The following is a 17,269-nucleotide window of genomic DNA, read 5'->3' on the forward strand; positions in this document are numbered from 1 at the left end:
ATCTCATCTTATTAATTCTAATGAGGTAACAACACCAACATATTCAGTGTAATCTCACAAGTAGGGTCTGAAAAGGATAGAATGTACGCAAACCTTACTCTATTTTGAGAGAGATAGAGAAAATATTTCTGAAAGATTCTCGGCTCAAAAGAAAACATGACGCGAATGTCAGATAAGATTAATCTTAATGAGGTAGTAGTAATTGTAAATTTAGGAACTTTTTTCTTTTCTTTTGTGGAAGTCATAGATAAATCAAGATGTACTATATTCAGTGTAAAATAAAAGAAAAAGGGTGGATCTTCCTCTTAATCCAAGTTTAATCTCAAAGCACTCACTCTCTCAAACGCACACCAAAATAGAAAGAGAAAAGCATTGAAGAAGAACAATACTACTAGCTATTATTAGTATTAGAATTGTTCCAACCATCCATCTCTTCAACCAAAGCTCCCTTAAAAAGTCAAAATCTTCACCCTTTTCTAAGTTATTCACTCTACTCTATATTAACAGACAAAATTGATTAACATCAGGTGCAACAAATAAATCCAATTGGAAAAATGATCTGATTATAAGAGACTTTTGGATTGGTATTTTCAAGAATGATGAACAACAATAGTAATAGTATGATGTCTCCATCATCAGCATCGAGTAACAACACACAATCTCCAGGTTTAAAGACATATTTCAAAACCCCTGAAGGAAAATATAAACTTCAATATGAAAAGACTTATCCTGCTGGTCTTCTTCATTTTTCACATGGCAAAACAGTTACTCAGGTAAAAAAATAAATAAATAATTAATTCTTGCACTTTCTAGGGTTCTTAATTTAGTCCAAATTATGTTATATATTAGAATAAGTATTGTTTTATATGATTCTCAAGATTAGGTTTTGAGATTGACCCTTTATCTAAAATCTATACACTTTTAAGGGCTGTTCTTTTTCTTTCTTAATTTAGTCCAATGATGTTATTTTACCAATAGTAGTGTTTTATATGATGCTCAAGATTGGATTTTTAGATTGACCCTTTGTCTAAAATCTATACACTTTTAAGGGTTGTTCTTTTTCTTTCTTAATTTAGTCCAATGATGTTATTTTACCAATAGTAGTGTTTTATATGATGCTCAAGATTGGATTTTGGGATTGACCCTTTATCTAAAATGGATCTTTTGAGAGGAATGTAGAGTTAAGTTTAAGATTCTGGGGTTTAATGAGTCATCATTCTTCTAAAAGTTAGTTTTTTTTTTAATTACTTAATTTAGGCCAATTAAGTTATTTTAGATTAGTAGTGTTTTATATGATACTCAAAATTAGATTTTGAGATTGACCTTTTTTCTAAATTCGATCTTTTGAGCGGAATCTGGTGTCAATTTTAAGATTCTGGGGTTTTAAAGGTATTATTCTGCCAAAAAGTTAATTTTTTTTTCTCTACCTTGTTGTTATTGGAGTTAACTGAGAACTTGTGAAATGAATTAGTTTCACAGTTTATTCAGTTTTTAAGTATTTCTTTATGTCTTCAATTTTGAATTTTTTGAGTCCTGGCTTACTTGTAGAGTTTTCTTTAATAAATGGCTGAAATAAACCCTTTGAATGAAGGAGACATATCTGCGCAGTTGCTGCTTTTACATTCCGATATCAGCTATATAAGCTTTAGTTAGTAGTCATGCTTTTGGTCCATCCTTTTCCGCGATATCAAAATAAATTTAGAGAGGAAAAGGGTCAAATTTGCCCTTTTACTATGCAAAAGGATCAATTTTACCCTTTGTTATGCTTTCTGTACAAAAATACCCCGACGTTACGCAATTGGCTCAAATATAGTGGAGGGGAGGGGGTAAAATAGGTTGGGGTGTGAGGTGGCATGCCATGTAGTGTCTGGCGTGTCCACCTTGGACAGCCCCTGCGGAGAAGGGGTATAGTTGAGCCACTTGGGTAATGTCGGGGGTATTTTTGTACAGAAAGTATAACGGAGGGTGAAATTGATCCGTTTTGAATAGTAGAGGGACAAATTTGACCCTTCCCCGAAAATAAATAGTAGTCCAACTTTTGAAGCTGAAATGATTTTGATTTTCAGGTAACACTAGCTCATCTCAAAGATAAGCCCGTTCAGGCACAGCCTCACTCGACATCAACTTTTGGAGTCACCAGTGGTGTTAAGTCCGCAGCAGCGAGATTCTTAGGTGGTGGAAATGGTAGTAAGTCCCTTAGTTTTGTCGGGGGAAATGGTGGAAGCAAGTCTGTAAGTGGCATGGGTGGTAGAGCTGGATCATTTGGAGTGACAAGTTCGAATAACTCTGTCAGTATTCCCAATTTCGATGGCAAAGGGACTTATTTGATATTCAATGTTGGCGACACAATTTTTATTAGTGATTTGAATTCTCGAGATAAGGTATGGTTATCTACTATGAGCCCGTTTGGATGGGCTTATGGCTTTTGCCTTATAAGCCAAAAGCCATAAGTTAGAAATTCTAGCTTATGGCTTATTTTTGTCATTTTAACTTAAAAACAAGTGCTTAAAAGCACTTTTTTATTTACCCAAACACTACAAAAGTGCTTAAAAGCTATTTTTGGCTTAAAAGCACCTAAAATAAGCCAATCCAAACAGGCTCTATATTTGTTCTTTGAGATGGAAAAAAGTTGAATCTATGAATCCTGAGAGGTTTATTGGAAAATGTAGGATCCTATAAAGTCAATACACTTTGGTAATTCAAATCCTGTTTGCCATGCATTTGATCCGGATGCAAAAGAAGGGCATGATTTGCTCATCGGGTTGAGTTCCGGAGATGGTAAAATTTCTTCCTACATGACGTACAACTTCAATCTTCCACTTCACCCTTTATCTACAACGTCTGATTTGCAGTTTATTCGGTGTCTCTACGTCATCAAATGCAAGATGTTGGGAAGAAGCTTGTTGGGGCACAACATTACAACAAGGATGGTGCTGTTAACAACAGGTAAGGCTCTGAACTCAACCCTCTGCCTTTGTTATTCTTATGAATACTATTGATGGAATTGTAATGCTTTTCTTTATTTTATCTTTTCTTTTTGAAATAATGTTAATGGTCTGGACTTGATATCCTATTTTTGAGTTATTGTTAAAGAGATGAATATAGCTGTGTCATGTATGCTTTTACAGCTAGTATAACTGTGCGTTTCCTAGAATATACTTTGATAACTATTAGAGTGGCAAGAATTTCTTACTAATAAATCTGGAAGCTTAGATTCTTAGTTGCTTATGTTTTTGGTTGGTTGTAAATGGAAGCCTTCTTTGGGTGTTTGCGCAATCTTAGTAAAAGTTTAATTGGATGGTGAATGCAGATGAGATCGTTATTTCATAATTTTACTTAGATCAGTCATTAGATGCTAATTGTAATTGTTGGATATTCATAATTCATACTTTGACCCCTGTGCTGCACCCCCTTTAGGTGTGTATACCAAGGGAAAATAAAGAGAATTAGGATAGTCTTTGTAGTATGAGAATGAAAACAATCAACCATTCAACTATACCTCATTCCAAACTAGTTGGGAATATGAGGATAAAAAGACAACTATATTTGAATTTTCAGTTTTGGAGATCTCACTAAGGTAAACAACTTGAAGCTCTCCACACAACCTAAATACAACTATAGTCGTGATATTAGAGTCATGAACGGTACGGCTATAATATTTTGGAACATTGTCTCCTTCCCTTCCTCCTACCCACTTCCTAAGTAGTCATAATGCTTCCTGCTTCATGGAATATTTCAAAGGCAAAATACACAAATAGCTACTTAAAGTTGTCACCGACGTAGATACATTAACTATTCTTATGACCAAATACACACCTCTCATTGGAGTACAGAGTACAATTGCCTTTTAGCGTGTTGGGTATATTTATAATCTATCTGCAACTGTTAAAAACATGGAAATTCCTTATTTACCCTTAATTTCCATCCACATTAACTATCTCTGCACACCTTTACCTTTGCCATCACCACCCACTAATTTTTATCTCCCAAAAACACCTTTAGCCTCCATCATCCACCACTCTAAAGCCCTCCTATACAGAAACAAAGTCTCCTTACATTCTTCACATGATGTTCCATTAACTCCACAGAACACTCAGTCATCGAGAGAACCGCCAAGAAACCATTCTTTTCCACCATAGCTCCACTGCCATAAACCACTGGAGCTGCTACCTCGATCACCTCTAGAACCCAGAAAGCTTCACCGTTCAAAGACCACAGAATCAGACAAACAAAAAAGGAAAACTATTGTCATCTGGCAGACCACCCCGTCACTGCCGTTAACGGAGACATCACCTTCCCCTGCTCGACTATCTCCTATTCAATTTTCAACAATCTGTTTAAAAGTTTAAATCAAAATCAGTCAATTCAAATGAAGAATTTCAATTGCAACACCACCTTCTCCACCTCCACCCATCTTTGATTTTTTCCAACCACCAAGCTAAGAAGGAGATCGCACTTATCAAAAAAAAAAAAAAAAAAAAAAAAAAAGGCTAAGAAGGAGATCACTATAGAAGATTCTTTTACTAGTTCTCAGATGGAGGAATTGCCGCTGATATGTGATGTGGGTAGGTGGCATTTCGGTGGTAAATTTTCGGCGACACATGTAAAATTTGGGTTTGGGAGATGGCTATGTGGGGTTGATGGTGAAGACGAATGGGAGTGGAGCTGGTGTTTGGTGGAATTTATGGATGATGAAGAAGAAAAGAGCGTGAGGAAGCTGGTGGTTATTTTGGATGATGAAGAAGAAAGTTGGGGTGGGGTGAGGGGGTTTTCTATTTTTTTTTAAATGAAATGCATTATTTCTTTTTCTTTCTTAAAATTACACGTGTCGTCCTTTGATTTGTCAATTGCCACATTATCTGCTATTGTAACACACACATAAGTTTTGCTGTACCCGGGTGTTACGAGGCATACTTATGTCAACAAGAGGTGTCTCTCTGGTTACAAGGATAGTAAAGTGTCTATCTGACCGTTGGTCACCAACCTCATGTGTCAATCTATGTATTTTGCCTATTTCAAAAGGCAAGTAATTTAAGGGCTTTGTATACTGAAGAGAATCCTTTCTTTTTCAAATTTAATATTTTCCTCTGTTTTCTACCAACGATGTACTAGTATTTCAATATTGATGGGTTCTTAAAATGGTGGAGAAGATTTAATATATTACTTTGCCTTTCAACAGTCGATGTACTAGTATCGCTTGGGTGCCTAACAGTGATGGGGCTTTTGTTGTTGCTCATGCGGATGGAAATTTTTACGTCTATGATAAGGTAAGTGTTGAAACTAATTGGGAGTGCTACCAATTTGCAGGTCCTTTTCAACGATCCTCATATTTGCTACTTTCTTAGACCAATGTGCATTTTTGTTGTTATATTTCAGAGCAAAGACGGATCTGCTGATCCCTCATTTCCAGTCATCAAAGATCAAACTCATTTTTCAGTTGCCCATGCACGTTATAATAAGGTATTTTGCTTGTGTATATAGTTCCTTTCTGCAGCGTTTGATGATGTGCCCCTGGTATCACTGTCGGTACTGATATTATCAATTGCTCCTGTTCACCTTCAAGGCTTCAACCATTTGCAAATTTCTTGGTTCACATATTCCTGCTTTTCTTTTAAGAACCTCATTCTAACCTTTTTAGAATAGCTATCAGAACGCATAGGCATGTTCCTTCTGTGAGATAAAAAAGGTGGATGAAAGGCATATATGCAGTCCTCGTGTTGCATCCCTCCTGTTGCCGCTTATTTTTCCATCTCAAAAATAAAAAAAAAATAAAAAAATACAGTCAACTGCTTTCAGTATGTTGAGGCTATTATTTAATAAGTAATGAAGTCTCTGTTCGTAAAGTATGGAACAAATTAATCATATCTTGCAATAATTAATATTGCAAGTTTGAGTATTTCAATGTATGTGTTTTATTAGACATTGAAATTAAGGCTGAGAGAACTGGAGGGCAGAGTTGTCGAAGGCGAAAAATTTAGAAAACGGCCAAGTCTGCTGGACTGTCAAGCGTAGAGCGCAAATTAAAATGGTGGGCTTTAGAGAAGGGAAACGGTTATGAAGAGAGAGAGAGAGAGAGAGAGAGAGAGACAAAAGAATTGAAGAAAACTAGAATTGATAATAGGAATAAACATCATGTCAGTCAAATTCAAATACAATTTTAAAATTTTGACTTAGATGTAATGATGCAAGTGAAAGTTTTGTTGTGCGTAGTTTTTAATTCTTTAACTTCTTATTCCTAATCATTATTGTTAAGTGTCCTTAACCATCTTATATGGTGTTGACAATCCTCAGTTCGAGATAGCTTTCTGGGTGGAGTTAAGCCTAAGGTCCATTTATTTAAATGTTATCCGTGCCAAGCCTATCTATTTTCGTGGATTACCCAATCTTGTTCTCCAAATAATGGTGTCCATGCTCCGACTATCAAAGCCTGAGTGTGCGAAGGAAGTGGAGGTTAGAGTTCCACACGGTTGAGGGATTTACCTATAGTCTTGTTATATGGTGTTGGGCAGTCTTTACCTGATAAGATAGCTATTGAGGTTGGGCTAGTTCCAAGTTCATTCTCAGCTATAAATTTCATTCATAATGTGTTGTTAACGGTAGTCTGTAACTTAGCCAAATATATTTTGTTGTCTAGTAATTTTCTCTTAAATATCGAGGTCATAGTTATGAGACATATGTCTAGTGTCTGGGTGCTTGTACTAATGCACCACTTAGGTGGTGCGCGCAACTTGGACTTCGCCCAGATTCAGGAGTTAGACGTGCTTCAAACTAGCCTTTAAGAACACTGCAAGATGGTTGAGATTGTAGTGTTACTTTGAAATCCAGCACATTAGTATAAAGTTAAATTGTCAGATTGTGCAATGAGGGAAAAGGTTTTAAATCCTTAATGATTTTACAGTCATTAGTGGATACTGTTTAAGTTAAATTGTCAGATTGTGTTACACATGATGTAACAAATTAGATGATCTTTTTTTTTTTTTTTAATTTTTGCATCAAGGGGATGCCAGGAGTGATAGTTTTAAGCTTAATGATTTTACAGTCATTCGAGTGGATTTAGAATCACTATTCAGGCAAGTTATACATCTATTCCAACGCACCCTTTGCTTGAGCCTTCCCAATTTGCACAAAAAAATGTTGCAAACCAAACACATCACATCTGTACTGGCAAATGTAACAAATTAGATGATCTTGGCCCTGTATTATAAGCAAATTGCTAAGAGCATACTCAAGGCATATGCAAATTATTAGGGGATTAGGTTACTCCCTTCTTAACAGAATATGTGTATTTTTGTGGTCTGATTTGTAAGCAAAGACCTCTATCTGTGTTTTCTTAGTTTTAAATTTTAGAAAAGGGGAAAAAAGGAATAATGTTTGAGACCTGCGCTTGTTTTCCAAGGAACCATTAAGATAAACAGAAGAGGAAATGTTCCATGTGCTTTGTGCACACATTCATATATTGTTGGTTCCTATTTTATTTGGTTTAGATTTGGTATTTCATTCACTTCTGAGGCAGATTTTCTTATCATCTCCTTCAAGAAGAGAAGAGATTAATAACCTCATATACACAGGGTTAGACCCAATTTAGTTAGTGGACTGTTTCGGTTGAATTTCTGTAATCTTGACCAATCACCATGAGCCCCATTCATCAATTGGTGCTTCAGGTTATCCTCTGGAACAAGAAGAATTAGTGTCCATTACAACACCACGATGCTGTGGCTTTCGTTCCCAAAGTGCATCAAGCTAAGGAGCTAATAAAATCCAAAAAAGAGTCTGGGTTATATGCAGGGGTAAGATTAGATTAATCCAGCTAAAAAGATTAGTCAGGCATCTGGCCTTGAGATTGGAGCTGGCAGTTACCATACCATGAAAACATCTTTGATCCAAGCTAAATATGGTAGCACTAGCCATTGGTGCTCCAACCCAATCTTAACTCCTTATGGAACTGGTTTATGGAAAGATATCAGGAGATTGTGGGATGAGTTCTTTCTCAATTCTTCCTTCCAAGTGGGAAATGGGGCTCATCTTCTATTCTGGAAAGACAAATGCTTGGCTCTATTACTCTTAAGGATGCTTTTCCTAGGCTGTTCCCTATAACAACTAACCCAGATTCAACAATTGCTCAGAACTGGGAGGACAACTCATGGAATTTGCACCTAAGGAGACGCCTAAATGACTGGGAAATCGAGGACATGATAGCATTGATTGGGCGTCTACAGAACAGTCCAGTTCTCACGCATAGAAGTGACAGACTTAAGTGGGGCAGTAACAAGGACGGTTCTTATTCTGTCAAAGAAGGCTACCCGCTTCTGAGCTCCAACAAGGACCTGATTGACCAATGGCCTTGCAAGCTCATTTGGAAAATCAATTTACCGCCTAAAGTCTCCTGTTTCTGCTGGGTCGCTCTAAAAAAGGCTTGTTTAACTCTGGACAATCTCATGAAAAGGAAATTTCATCTCGCTAATAGATGTTACATGTGCCATTGCACCTCTGAAACCATTAACCATCTGTTCTTACACTGTCCAGTTGCTACAGATGTGTGGAATATGTTCCTCACTTTGTTTGGTTTGCAATGGGTCATACCTTGCACTGTCAGGGAAGTTTTTGTCTGTTGGAGTTCTTGGAAAGTTGGGAAGGCCATCAGAAGAATCTGGTCTATGGTCCGTGCTTATGCATGGAAAGGAACCAAAGATGTTTTCATGCTATTGTAACTGCCAACTCCAATCTCAAGGCCAGATGCCTGAATACTCTTTTTAGCTGGATTAATCTTACCCCTGCATATAACCCAGACTCTTTTTTGGATTTTATTAGCTCCTTAGTCTTATGATAGATTCTTGGATTTGTAGTCTAGACTTTTTTTTTTGATGATAAGATTCTTGGATTTGTCAGGGGCGTAATTACAGATCAAAAAAACAAAAGAAGACTTGTATACATTGGTTCCTTCTAAAGTTAGAGTACTAATAAAATCTAAGAAATGTTTTTGTTATCTTTCCAGCAAAAAAAGATTAACTAAGCATTTGGCTTTAAGAGCTGATATCAGTTCCAAAAATTCCTCATATTTTTGATGGTCTTATCAACTATCCATAAACCCCATGCTTAATGCATAGGAACTTTGTGATTATAAAACACTTACATCATCAAAAAAAAAAAAAATTATTATAAAAAAAAAAAAAAAAAAAAGGTGCATCAATTCTCTTTGCCTAGTGATCGGGGGCACAAATCAGAGGTCGTTTATCTCTTATCTATAATCTGTATTCTTTTCTTATTTCTTCCCCTACTTCTCCCCTTTTTTTCTTGAATCACATCATCTAACCTCTCATTCGTTGATGGAAAATTCTGTATAAGTAGTACTATATTTTGGTTGACTGCATAAGAAAAATAATCTTTGAGTAACTAATGCAACGTTTGGTTTATGGTACTAAACTTCACATCGCTAATGCATGTTTTACTTGGCAGTATTAAACTCCACATACCCATAGCTGATACGCGGGAATTTATGTGTTATTTTGCGCGGGAGGATGCAGAATAAGAATGTGTATTAGCCAAAAATATAAGAGTACCTAAATACAAATGCTCATAAAGAGGCAATCCCTGACCCCGCATAACAATCTATTACTGCTTACCGCAAAACATTTCTTGCATTATTATTCGATGCATAGCAATCCCCACATTATTTACCAGCTCACCGCTTAATAATCTCTACATAACCTGTCCATGAAACAAATAATCCCTAAAGAAGCAAGTTTACTGCTGAGTAAAAGCATAAACATGGTTCCATTCTCATCTTCCTAAATACTGTACCAGTATATTCCGTTATATGTTAACAAGCACATTCTATGTTGTTCTTGTCTGGAATAAGAACATTTAGTCTGCTTCTGCTCTATCAAAATTAAACAAATGTCTAGGTTAGTTTATTCAGCCATTCATTAGTGGCATTTTATTTAATATCTCCTAATTGATTGAGGTAAGACTGAAAAAATGTTTGTTACATTTCCTTCTTACTGCAGTAGAGTATGCAGTTTTAACTTCTTCCTTTCACATGTTTCCGTTTGGCTTTTATATGCAGAATCCTGTAGCTAGATGGCATATTTGCCAAGGGTCCATCAATAGCATTGCTTTCTCAACTGATGGGGCGTATATTGCAACTGTAGGGAGGGATGGTATTTTCTTCATGAGATGACTTGTGAAGCTATTAATTTTTTTGTTGCGTTGATTTGCCCTTACTGAGTATGACTGATCTAATGCAGGTTATCTGCGTATATTTGACTACAAAAATGAACAGCTTATATGTGGTGGAAAAAGCTATTATGGTGCTCTGTTGTGTTGTGCTTGGAGGTGAGTATTTATGGTTTTCTGTTCATGACATATTTGTAACTTGGAAGTCACTTTTGCCTTGTGGACCTTGCGGTGTAGCACCTTACCCCACCCACACAGATGCCCACAAACAAAGTATGTTGTTTTTAATGTTTTGGCTAGAGAGAGTATGTATACTGAAAGTACATAAACCAACAGCATGGACGGAAAGTACGTTTTAGCTGGTGGAGAAGATGACCTAGTTCAGGTTTGGAGCATGGACGAACGTAAAGTTGTTGCATGGGGTGAGGGGCATAACTCCTGGGTGAGTTTCGAGCAGTTATAACTTACCTTGGTTTCTATGTAGCATTCACCGCCTTATTCTCTTAACTTGTGTCTGGCAGGTCAGTGGTGTGGCATTTGATTCATATTGGTCAGCACCAAATTCAGATGGCACAGATGAAAATGTTGTCTACCGTTTCGGTTCTGTTGGTCAGGTACATGTTCAAAATAAAAAGCTCATATTATTGGGTTTATTCCATCAAGATTAAACGTCTTTGTGTTCCTGTTGAGAATATAATAAAATAATAAAATTGTGCTTTCTAATGGCTTAAGCTTTTAGATGAGATGGTCACACACTTCAACATAGTGTAGACAGAGGTCCCGGGATCAAATCTCACTGCCAGTCTAGGGTTGGAACTAGCCCTTCGGGCGTGGGTTCGTAGCTTTGGTCCGAACCATATATTTATATTAAATTTTTTGTCAAATATGTACAAATTATTAATTTAGAACCCAATAACTTTAAAGAATTAGAACCCCGAACCCACAACCTTCAAATCCTGGCTCCGCGACCCATTATCAAAAAAGAATTTCCACGTGTTTGGCCCATGAAAAAAAGAGCCAGGCCCACACGTGAGGGGCGTGTTGAGAATATGATTAAATAATAAAGGTGTGCTCTCTCTAACAACGTACACTTCTAGATGAGATGGTCACACACTTCAACAGTTCCAATTTTTTTTCCTCGCGTTGCTCATAATATGATTTTCAAAGGCTATGATTTGTTTCGATGTTTTTGACTTGATGTTTATTTATAGGACACACAATTGCTCTTATGGGATCTGGAAATGGATGAAATTGTAGTACCAATGCGCCGTCCTCATGGTGGATCACCGACTTTCAGCACCGGGAGTCAATCATCTCATTGGGATAGGGCTTGCCCTGTTGGTACGCTGCAACCTGCTCCAAGCACACGAGATATTCCGAAGTTATCGCCACTGGTCACTCATCGTGTTCACACCGAACCACTCTCTGGCGTGATGTTTACTCATGAATCAGTCCTTACTATCTGCCGTGAGGGGCATATAAAGGTTTGGGTGAGACCGGAGTTTGGTGAAACCCAAACTAACAACTCGGAGTCGTTACTAAGTCCAACTTTGAAGGAGAAGCCAACAATATCAGGAAAGATTGTTAGTTCCAAGTTACAAGCAATGACCTAATAGTTATCACCTTTTTTTGTGTGTGTTTTGGGGAGGGGGTTGCAAACGGCGGATTTTCTAATTGCGGCTCCTTTTAAAAATGTCAGTAGCCATTTATTGACCAACTAATTGTATAGCGAACAATGAAGATGCTGCCGGGAGCAACACAAGGTTAGTAGAGTGTCCGAGCATCTTGTAAGTATGATAGGCAAAAATAATTTGAGGTTGGTTTCTTGAGATATGTAATTCCTAGTTCCCAACCTCTCCCCTCCCTTTGGCTTTTTCCTTTACTCTTCAGCCAATTTTGCTAAGAAACTGTTGGTTGACAATTGACTTATATTGGATTACCTCATCGTACCAACATTATGCTGGCGATCTATTTATATAGAGCTTTTTGTCATCGATTTTTTCTATTGCCTGTTGGTTAGTTTAGGTTGAGCCAACTATGATCGGATTCATGTTTCAAAATGTACCGTACTTTCTGTTGATTGTTTAGATTTCCTTTTTTTTTTTCCTTGGCGCAGAACTTTCGTGCAAAGTTTAGCTTTTAGAAAAAGTCGGGTTTGTCATTGTGGTGGTGTCATTTACACTTGGATTGTTGAAATTTAGATTCATTTTTGTGCAGCAGCTTGAAGGGAATGGCCTCCCTGCTGCCTTTTGGATAAGTTTTGGGGAAATATTGGAAGGTGAAAATTTCACCTGGAGTTGGTGTCTGCACTATGATCTATACCTTTTTTGGTTATGGTTAAGTGAAGATTTGAGATTAATTGCTTATATTAACTAATTGTAGCTAAGTGATAATCTTGATTTGTTGGATGCATTAGATGTCAGGGTAAACTTTTGTCTTGTATGTCTTTTGACATGTGCCAAGGATCTTTCGGAAACAACTTATCTAAATCAAAACGCTAAAGGTTCAAATGTAGGAGGTATTTTATGCATTTACCCTTCGTTTATCTATCCTTCATGAAAGCTTTGTGATACACTCTATCCTCCCCCGATTCCCCTATGTGTGGGATTCAAAGAATGACGAATATATACGTATGTTGTTGTCTTTTGACATGTCATTGTTCATAAAAGGCAATGTCAAAACGCATATTATCTGTTTACGTAGTCACAAACTAAAGGTTCAAATGTACGTGCCCTTGAAGTATTCGATTCGATTTTATGCATTTACCCTTCGTTTATCTATCCTTCATGAGCGTGCTCTTATTGATGGTTCTCCAACTTGGCTATGACCGTTAGCCATGTAGACAAACAAAAGATCGTAAGTTACCCCTAAATAATCAAATTGGTTCATGGACATACCCCTATGTAGCATGGACAATTTAATCAAGTCAATACCCCTATTATGTAGCTTCCACAATATAAGCCATATCAGACTTAATTTTTCATGGCGGAAAATTGTTAGTGGGAGAAACACATTTGAGACAAAAGATAATGGTGAGAACTTTAATTGACCGATGGGTAGACGGAAAATAAATATAAGACAAATAGCATATGCGAGGGATATATCTGAACATTTTTCCCTTGATTAAATGGTCTGTCCTCAACTATTAACGGAAAACTTGGAAAGCGCAAAGAGTCTAATGAAGGGTAAATATATAAAATTGATGGTTATTTATCGTTTTGTTTAACACTCAAAGTATGGCAACAAATACACATTACAATATTTAACTCCATGGATTGGTCCTCCCCCCGAAAAAGGAAAAAGAAAAATGAATTGCATCAAAAAGGTTACAAAGTATTTGCTCCCTCCATTACATAGTTTGACTTGACACAAAGGGCGTAAAAATACAAAATCTATAAGCTTACAGCTTTTCTTGACTTGTTGGAAACTCCATCGTTTTCAGTCACTGGGTACTTTTGAGGGGCTTGCTTTCGGGTTATTCTGATTCATGAAGCAGAGGACAAGGGTGGTTGTCGCGACCAGTGGCGGAGCTATCTTGTCTAATTGACATGCCTTCGTTGGAAAGTTACACTGTTTAGATAGGTAATTCTCTCTCTTTTTTTTTTTTTTAAATTTACTAATATACACTTTAAATCCCCTTAAATTCTTCGTGTGGTTACATTCTGACTCCCCTTGAAAAATATTCTGTCTCCGCCCCTAGTCATGACTCTCCCTTTCTTAATCTTCAGCAGCTTCACTGACCTTAATTTCCAAGAATCGCTCAACTGGCTGACGGCAAATAGGACACCGGTTTGTCTGGAACCTCAAAACTTTTGCACATCCGCTGCACATGCACTGGATTAAGATGCACACTTAGTTTTAATAGCTATAAATAGTGTTGCATCACAATTACTTAAACAAGAAAAACAAAGCAACAGGCATTCCATATATGGCCTCTTCATTCAATAGATTCAATAAGACAAGACAAAGAAACTGATGCACACTAATGAAGTGTTTCGCCAAGCTTTTAGGAAAAACAAATAAGCGTTTTTGAATAGTAAAAATCCTTTTTTCATAAGCCATAAAAATAACTTTTTCCCCGAAGCACTTCTGGAACCTTGCCTAAGCACAAATTGATGCTCTAATATTGACAAAAGTGCTTTTCAAATTGGCTAGCCAACCACACATTGCTACTCTCCAAAAGTACTTTCTCGAAAAGCACTCCTCACAGAAAGCACTTTCAAACTAAGCAGATTTTAGAAGCTCGGCCAAACAGGCTATAAATTGTCAGTTGTGCACGCTATAGTTTCATACGAAGCTGTAAATCCCTAGTCTTGCAGCTAAGGCGAAAAAAAAAACATAGGTGTAACAAGGGGAAAAGAAGATAAGGTGGGATTTTAGGGGCTGGGAGGAATGGTTTTTGACAACAAGTTGCAAATGCAGCTGCAGAACTATAAGATAGGTCACATTATAAACATTATACTGTTTCGAAGAAGAGTACTTCTAAGATTCGACAACATAAAAGCGTTAAGAACATTTAAAGCCATACCATGTGTCGACATGGAAGTACAGTTGTGTCCCGAGGTTCAGAAAGGCATACAACACACTCTTTCCCGTTATCATTTCCATCAAAGTCCTTATCAACTGAATTTCCAATGCCATAAATCTCTTGCAATTCATACCTCATGCAATTGACCCACAGGATTTGCTTCACCACCCTAATTCTGAATTCGCCTTTGTCCTTTTCGAAAACTGCTATAGTAATCTGGGAATTTGTGGACACAGACACCGCATTTCCATCCTCTGATCCGCTTTGCGAGTCTTGGAATGCCTCCGCCTTTACCGCAACCTGATATACATCTGCATCAACGTCTTTTGGCAATTCTGCCTCTTCAAAAATGGAAAGATCAAGGCCAGTTCCAGACGATTGTCTAAATTTCTGAGATAAGCCTTTTTGAAATTTAATGGTTATTGGTGGAAGTAAACTTTTCTTTGTAGGAGTCAGGCAACAATCTTCACCTTCTTTTGCAAAGAAAATGACTGTCATGCTGCAATTGTTAGAAAATCAAAAAGTGCTTTTACTATCTCAGAGTTGATATTCATCGTGTAGCCGGTGCAAGAAGAGGTGGAGTCAGGATTGATTTTTGGGTTCTGAATAGATATAATTTTTAGCACAAATAAAAGGTTTAAACTAAAGTTACTCGGTTCTGTCGAACCATAGCTGTAATATTGGCTCCGCACCTGAGTGCAGGATTCTTGAAGAGTCCATAACATATGACAAAAGGGGCAAATGAGTATAGAACAAGTGAATTGACATGTTGACCACACTTAAATGCATGTCAAGAAAAAGGAATCCATCGTATTAAAACTCCATGAGCTAATAGTAGGAGACATGGAAAAAAAAACAGTTTCCAAAATTCAATATAACCAAATACCGCCAGGAAAGCATTCCTCATCATGTTAAACCCGCGAAATCTCTATTTTATGATCAAGCTAGCTAGATCTTTTTATTACATTTAAGTTTTGGAAAAGGTATAAATATGAATAGATTTTCCTGCTGCTTCAGTATATTGACATTATATGCAACTTCACATAAATTTAACAAGCATGAACGGCTATGGTGGAGTAGTAACTCCTTCATCCATAACCAGAGGCTTGTTAGGTATGGAGTCACTTTTGTCAGTGTAGATAGGTGGGAGGGTCCATTTAGCCTATAAACCCATTAAAATTTTTTCTTTTAAAAGATGAGGGACAATTGACACATAACAACCGCCCCCGCTTGAGAACCAACGACTTCATTGGTCACTGCTGGGTCCAATGGGTCACAACTGGCACCCCTCTTCCGTCCAAGCCACCACTCTGGTCACAGCCCATGCGTGGACCGAAGGCTCTGATACAAATGTTATACACTAAACAGGAGAGCCCCAACCCGGCCAAAAGACTAATCTGATAGGTGGGAGAATCCATTTAGCCAGGGGCGGACCCATTAGCAAATTTTTTCTTTGCTCCCATTGAATCGACACGGTATAGATAAATTGTACATGTAAAATATAAAGGAAACATATATAAATAGTTAATAAAGCACCCCCAAACTCAAAATCCTGGGTCCGCCACTGCATTTAGCCTATAAACCTATTAACATTTCTTTCTTTTAACTGACGTGGGACAATTGATATATAACACAATATAGATACAGAACATTAGAAGGAGACAAAACAAAAGGCAGAGAAAACCGAAGAAATTCGTATTTTTACCTTCCAGGTACAGTGGCATCGAAATCGAAAGCGACCAGGTACTTTCCAGGGTTATTCTCATCAGGTTCTATCCTTAAACTCTCCTTCTTCAAATTAACATCATTACGTACTGTCACTGCTTTTTGATGCTCTACATACGGTGCATGCTGAGGTACCACAGGTCCACATGGATACCTCCCATTACCCCAATTTGCATAAGTGGGGTCCGTCGGTTGGTCGTACGGCAACGGCATTACCGGTGGCGGCGGTGGATAATAACTGGGGTACTGATAATACGGTGTCGTATTATAATTTGGCTGATAAGGATATTGTGACGTGGCGGTGAAAACGTAGGTGTTACCGATGATCTCCGGTTGGGTCCTACGGAAGGTGTTATATCTTCTCCGTCCATGCACATGACCACTGCTTCCGGTATTACCCATTTAATTTTTTTTGCCCTTTTACCCAAAAGTAGAAATGTAAATCAAAATTTATCTCTGATCATCGCATTGAAAGATTGATTATTTACCAAATGACGATTATGGGTAAAAGGGATTGGTTTTATGTCAATGGCGAATTCAGAAAAGATATGTTATATGTGTGTATATTAATTGTATAGTAGAAGAATGGATTAATTGAATGGAACAGGAATCTTAATTGTATTTGTATGTATGAGCGGTTGGCTTACAATTTTTCTTCGTTAAATGTTTTCTTCGTTTCATTAAGTGCATGCTTGGAAGATAATAAGTGTTTGTTTTAAATTTTAAGGCTTAGATTAAATCAAACATATCATAATTTGATAAGTTGACATTCATCCAATCATGCGAGAAAATGTAATGGGGAGGAGTCAGATCTTGGTGATGAACAAAGTGATAATGATATTG

General features: G+C 37.2%; 2 protein-coding genes across 3 annotated transcripts; one reads left to right on the plus strand and one right to left on the minus strand.

The window, feature by feature from the left end:
- Nucleotides 1–296: 296 nt before the first annotated feature.
- LOC132043337 (probable catabolite repression protein creC) lies at nucleotides 297–12,169 on the plus strand. 2 transcript variants are annotated; one of them, XM_059433841.1, is made up of 11 exons: nucleotides 297–773; nucleotides 2,067–2,381; nucleotides 2,670–2,778; nucleotides 2,886–2,946; nucleotides 5,180–5,267; nucleotides 5,377–5,460; nucleotides 10,064–10,157; nucleotides 10,245–10,332; nucleotides 10,510–10,615; nucleotides 10,695–10,787; nucleotides 11,385–12,169. In XM_059433841.1, exons 1-11 carry the CDS (start codon nucleotides 597–599, stop codon nucleotides 11,784–11,786), a joined length of 1,617 nt encoding a protein of 538 aa, XP_059289824.1. In that variant the 5' UTR covers nucleotides 297–596; the 3' UTR covers nucleotides 11,787–12,169. The 2 variants fall into 2 exon arrangements, with proteins under 2 accessions (XP_059289824.1, XP_059289823.1); XM_059433840.1 differs by having other exon boundaries at nucleotides 298–773; nucleotides 2,853–2,946.
- A 1,307-nt stretch (nucleotides 12,170–13,476) lies between these two features.
- LOC132043329 (probable E3 ubiquitin-protein ligase LOG2) lies at nucleotides 13,477–16,828 on the minus strand. Its single transcript, XM_059433829.1, has 3 exons — nucleotides 16,407–16,828; nucleotides 14,702–15,200; nucleotides 13,477–14,007 (listed from the first exon to the last, which is right to left on the minus strand). Exons 1-3 carry the CDS (start codon nucleotides 16,826–16,828, stop codon nucleotides 13,891–13,893), a joined length of 1,038 nt encoding a protein of 345 aa, XP_059289812.1. The 3' UTR covers nucleotides 13,477–13,890.
- Between the last annotated feature and the right edge of the window lie 441 nt (nucleotides 16,829–17,269).

The sequence above is a fragment of the Lycium ferocissimum genome, unplaced genomic scaffold, assembly GCF_029784015.1.
Source record: "Lycium ferocissimum isolate CSIRO_LF1 unplaced genomic scaffold, AGI_CSIRO_Lferr_CH_V1 ctg2309, whole genome shotgun sequence".
NCBI lineage: Eukaryota > Viridiplantae > Streptophyta > Magnoliopsida > Solanales > Solanaceae > Lycium > Lycium ferocissimum.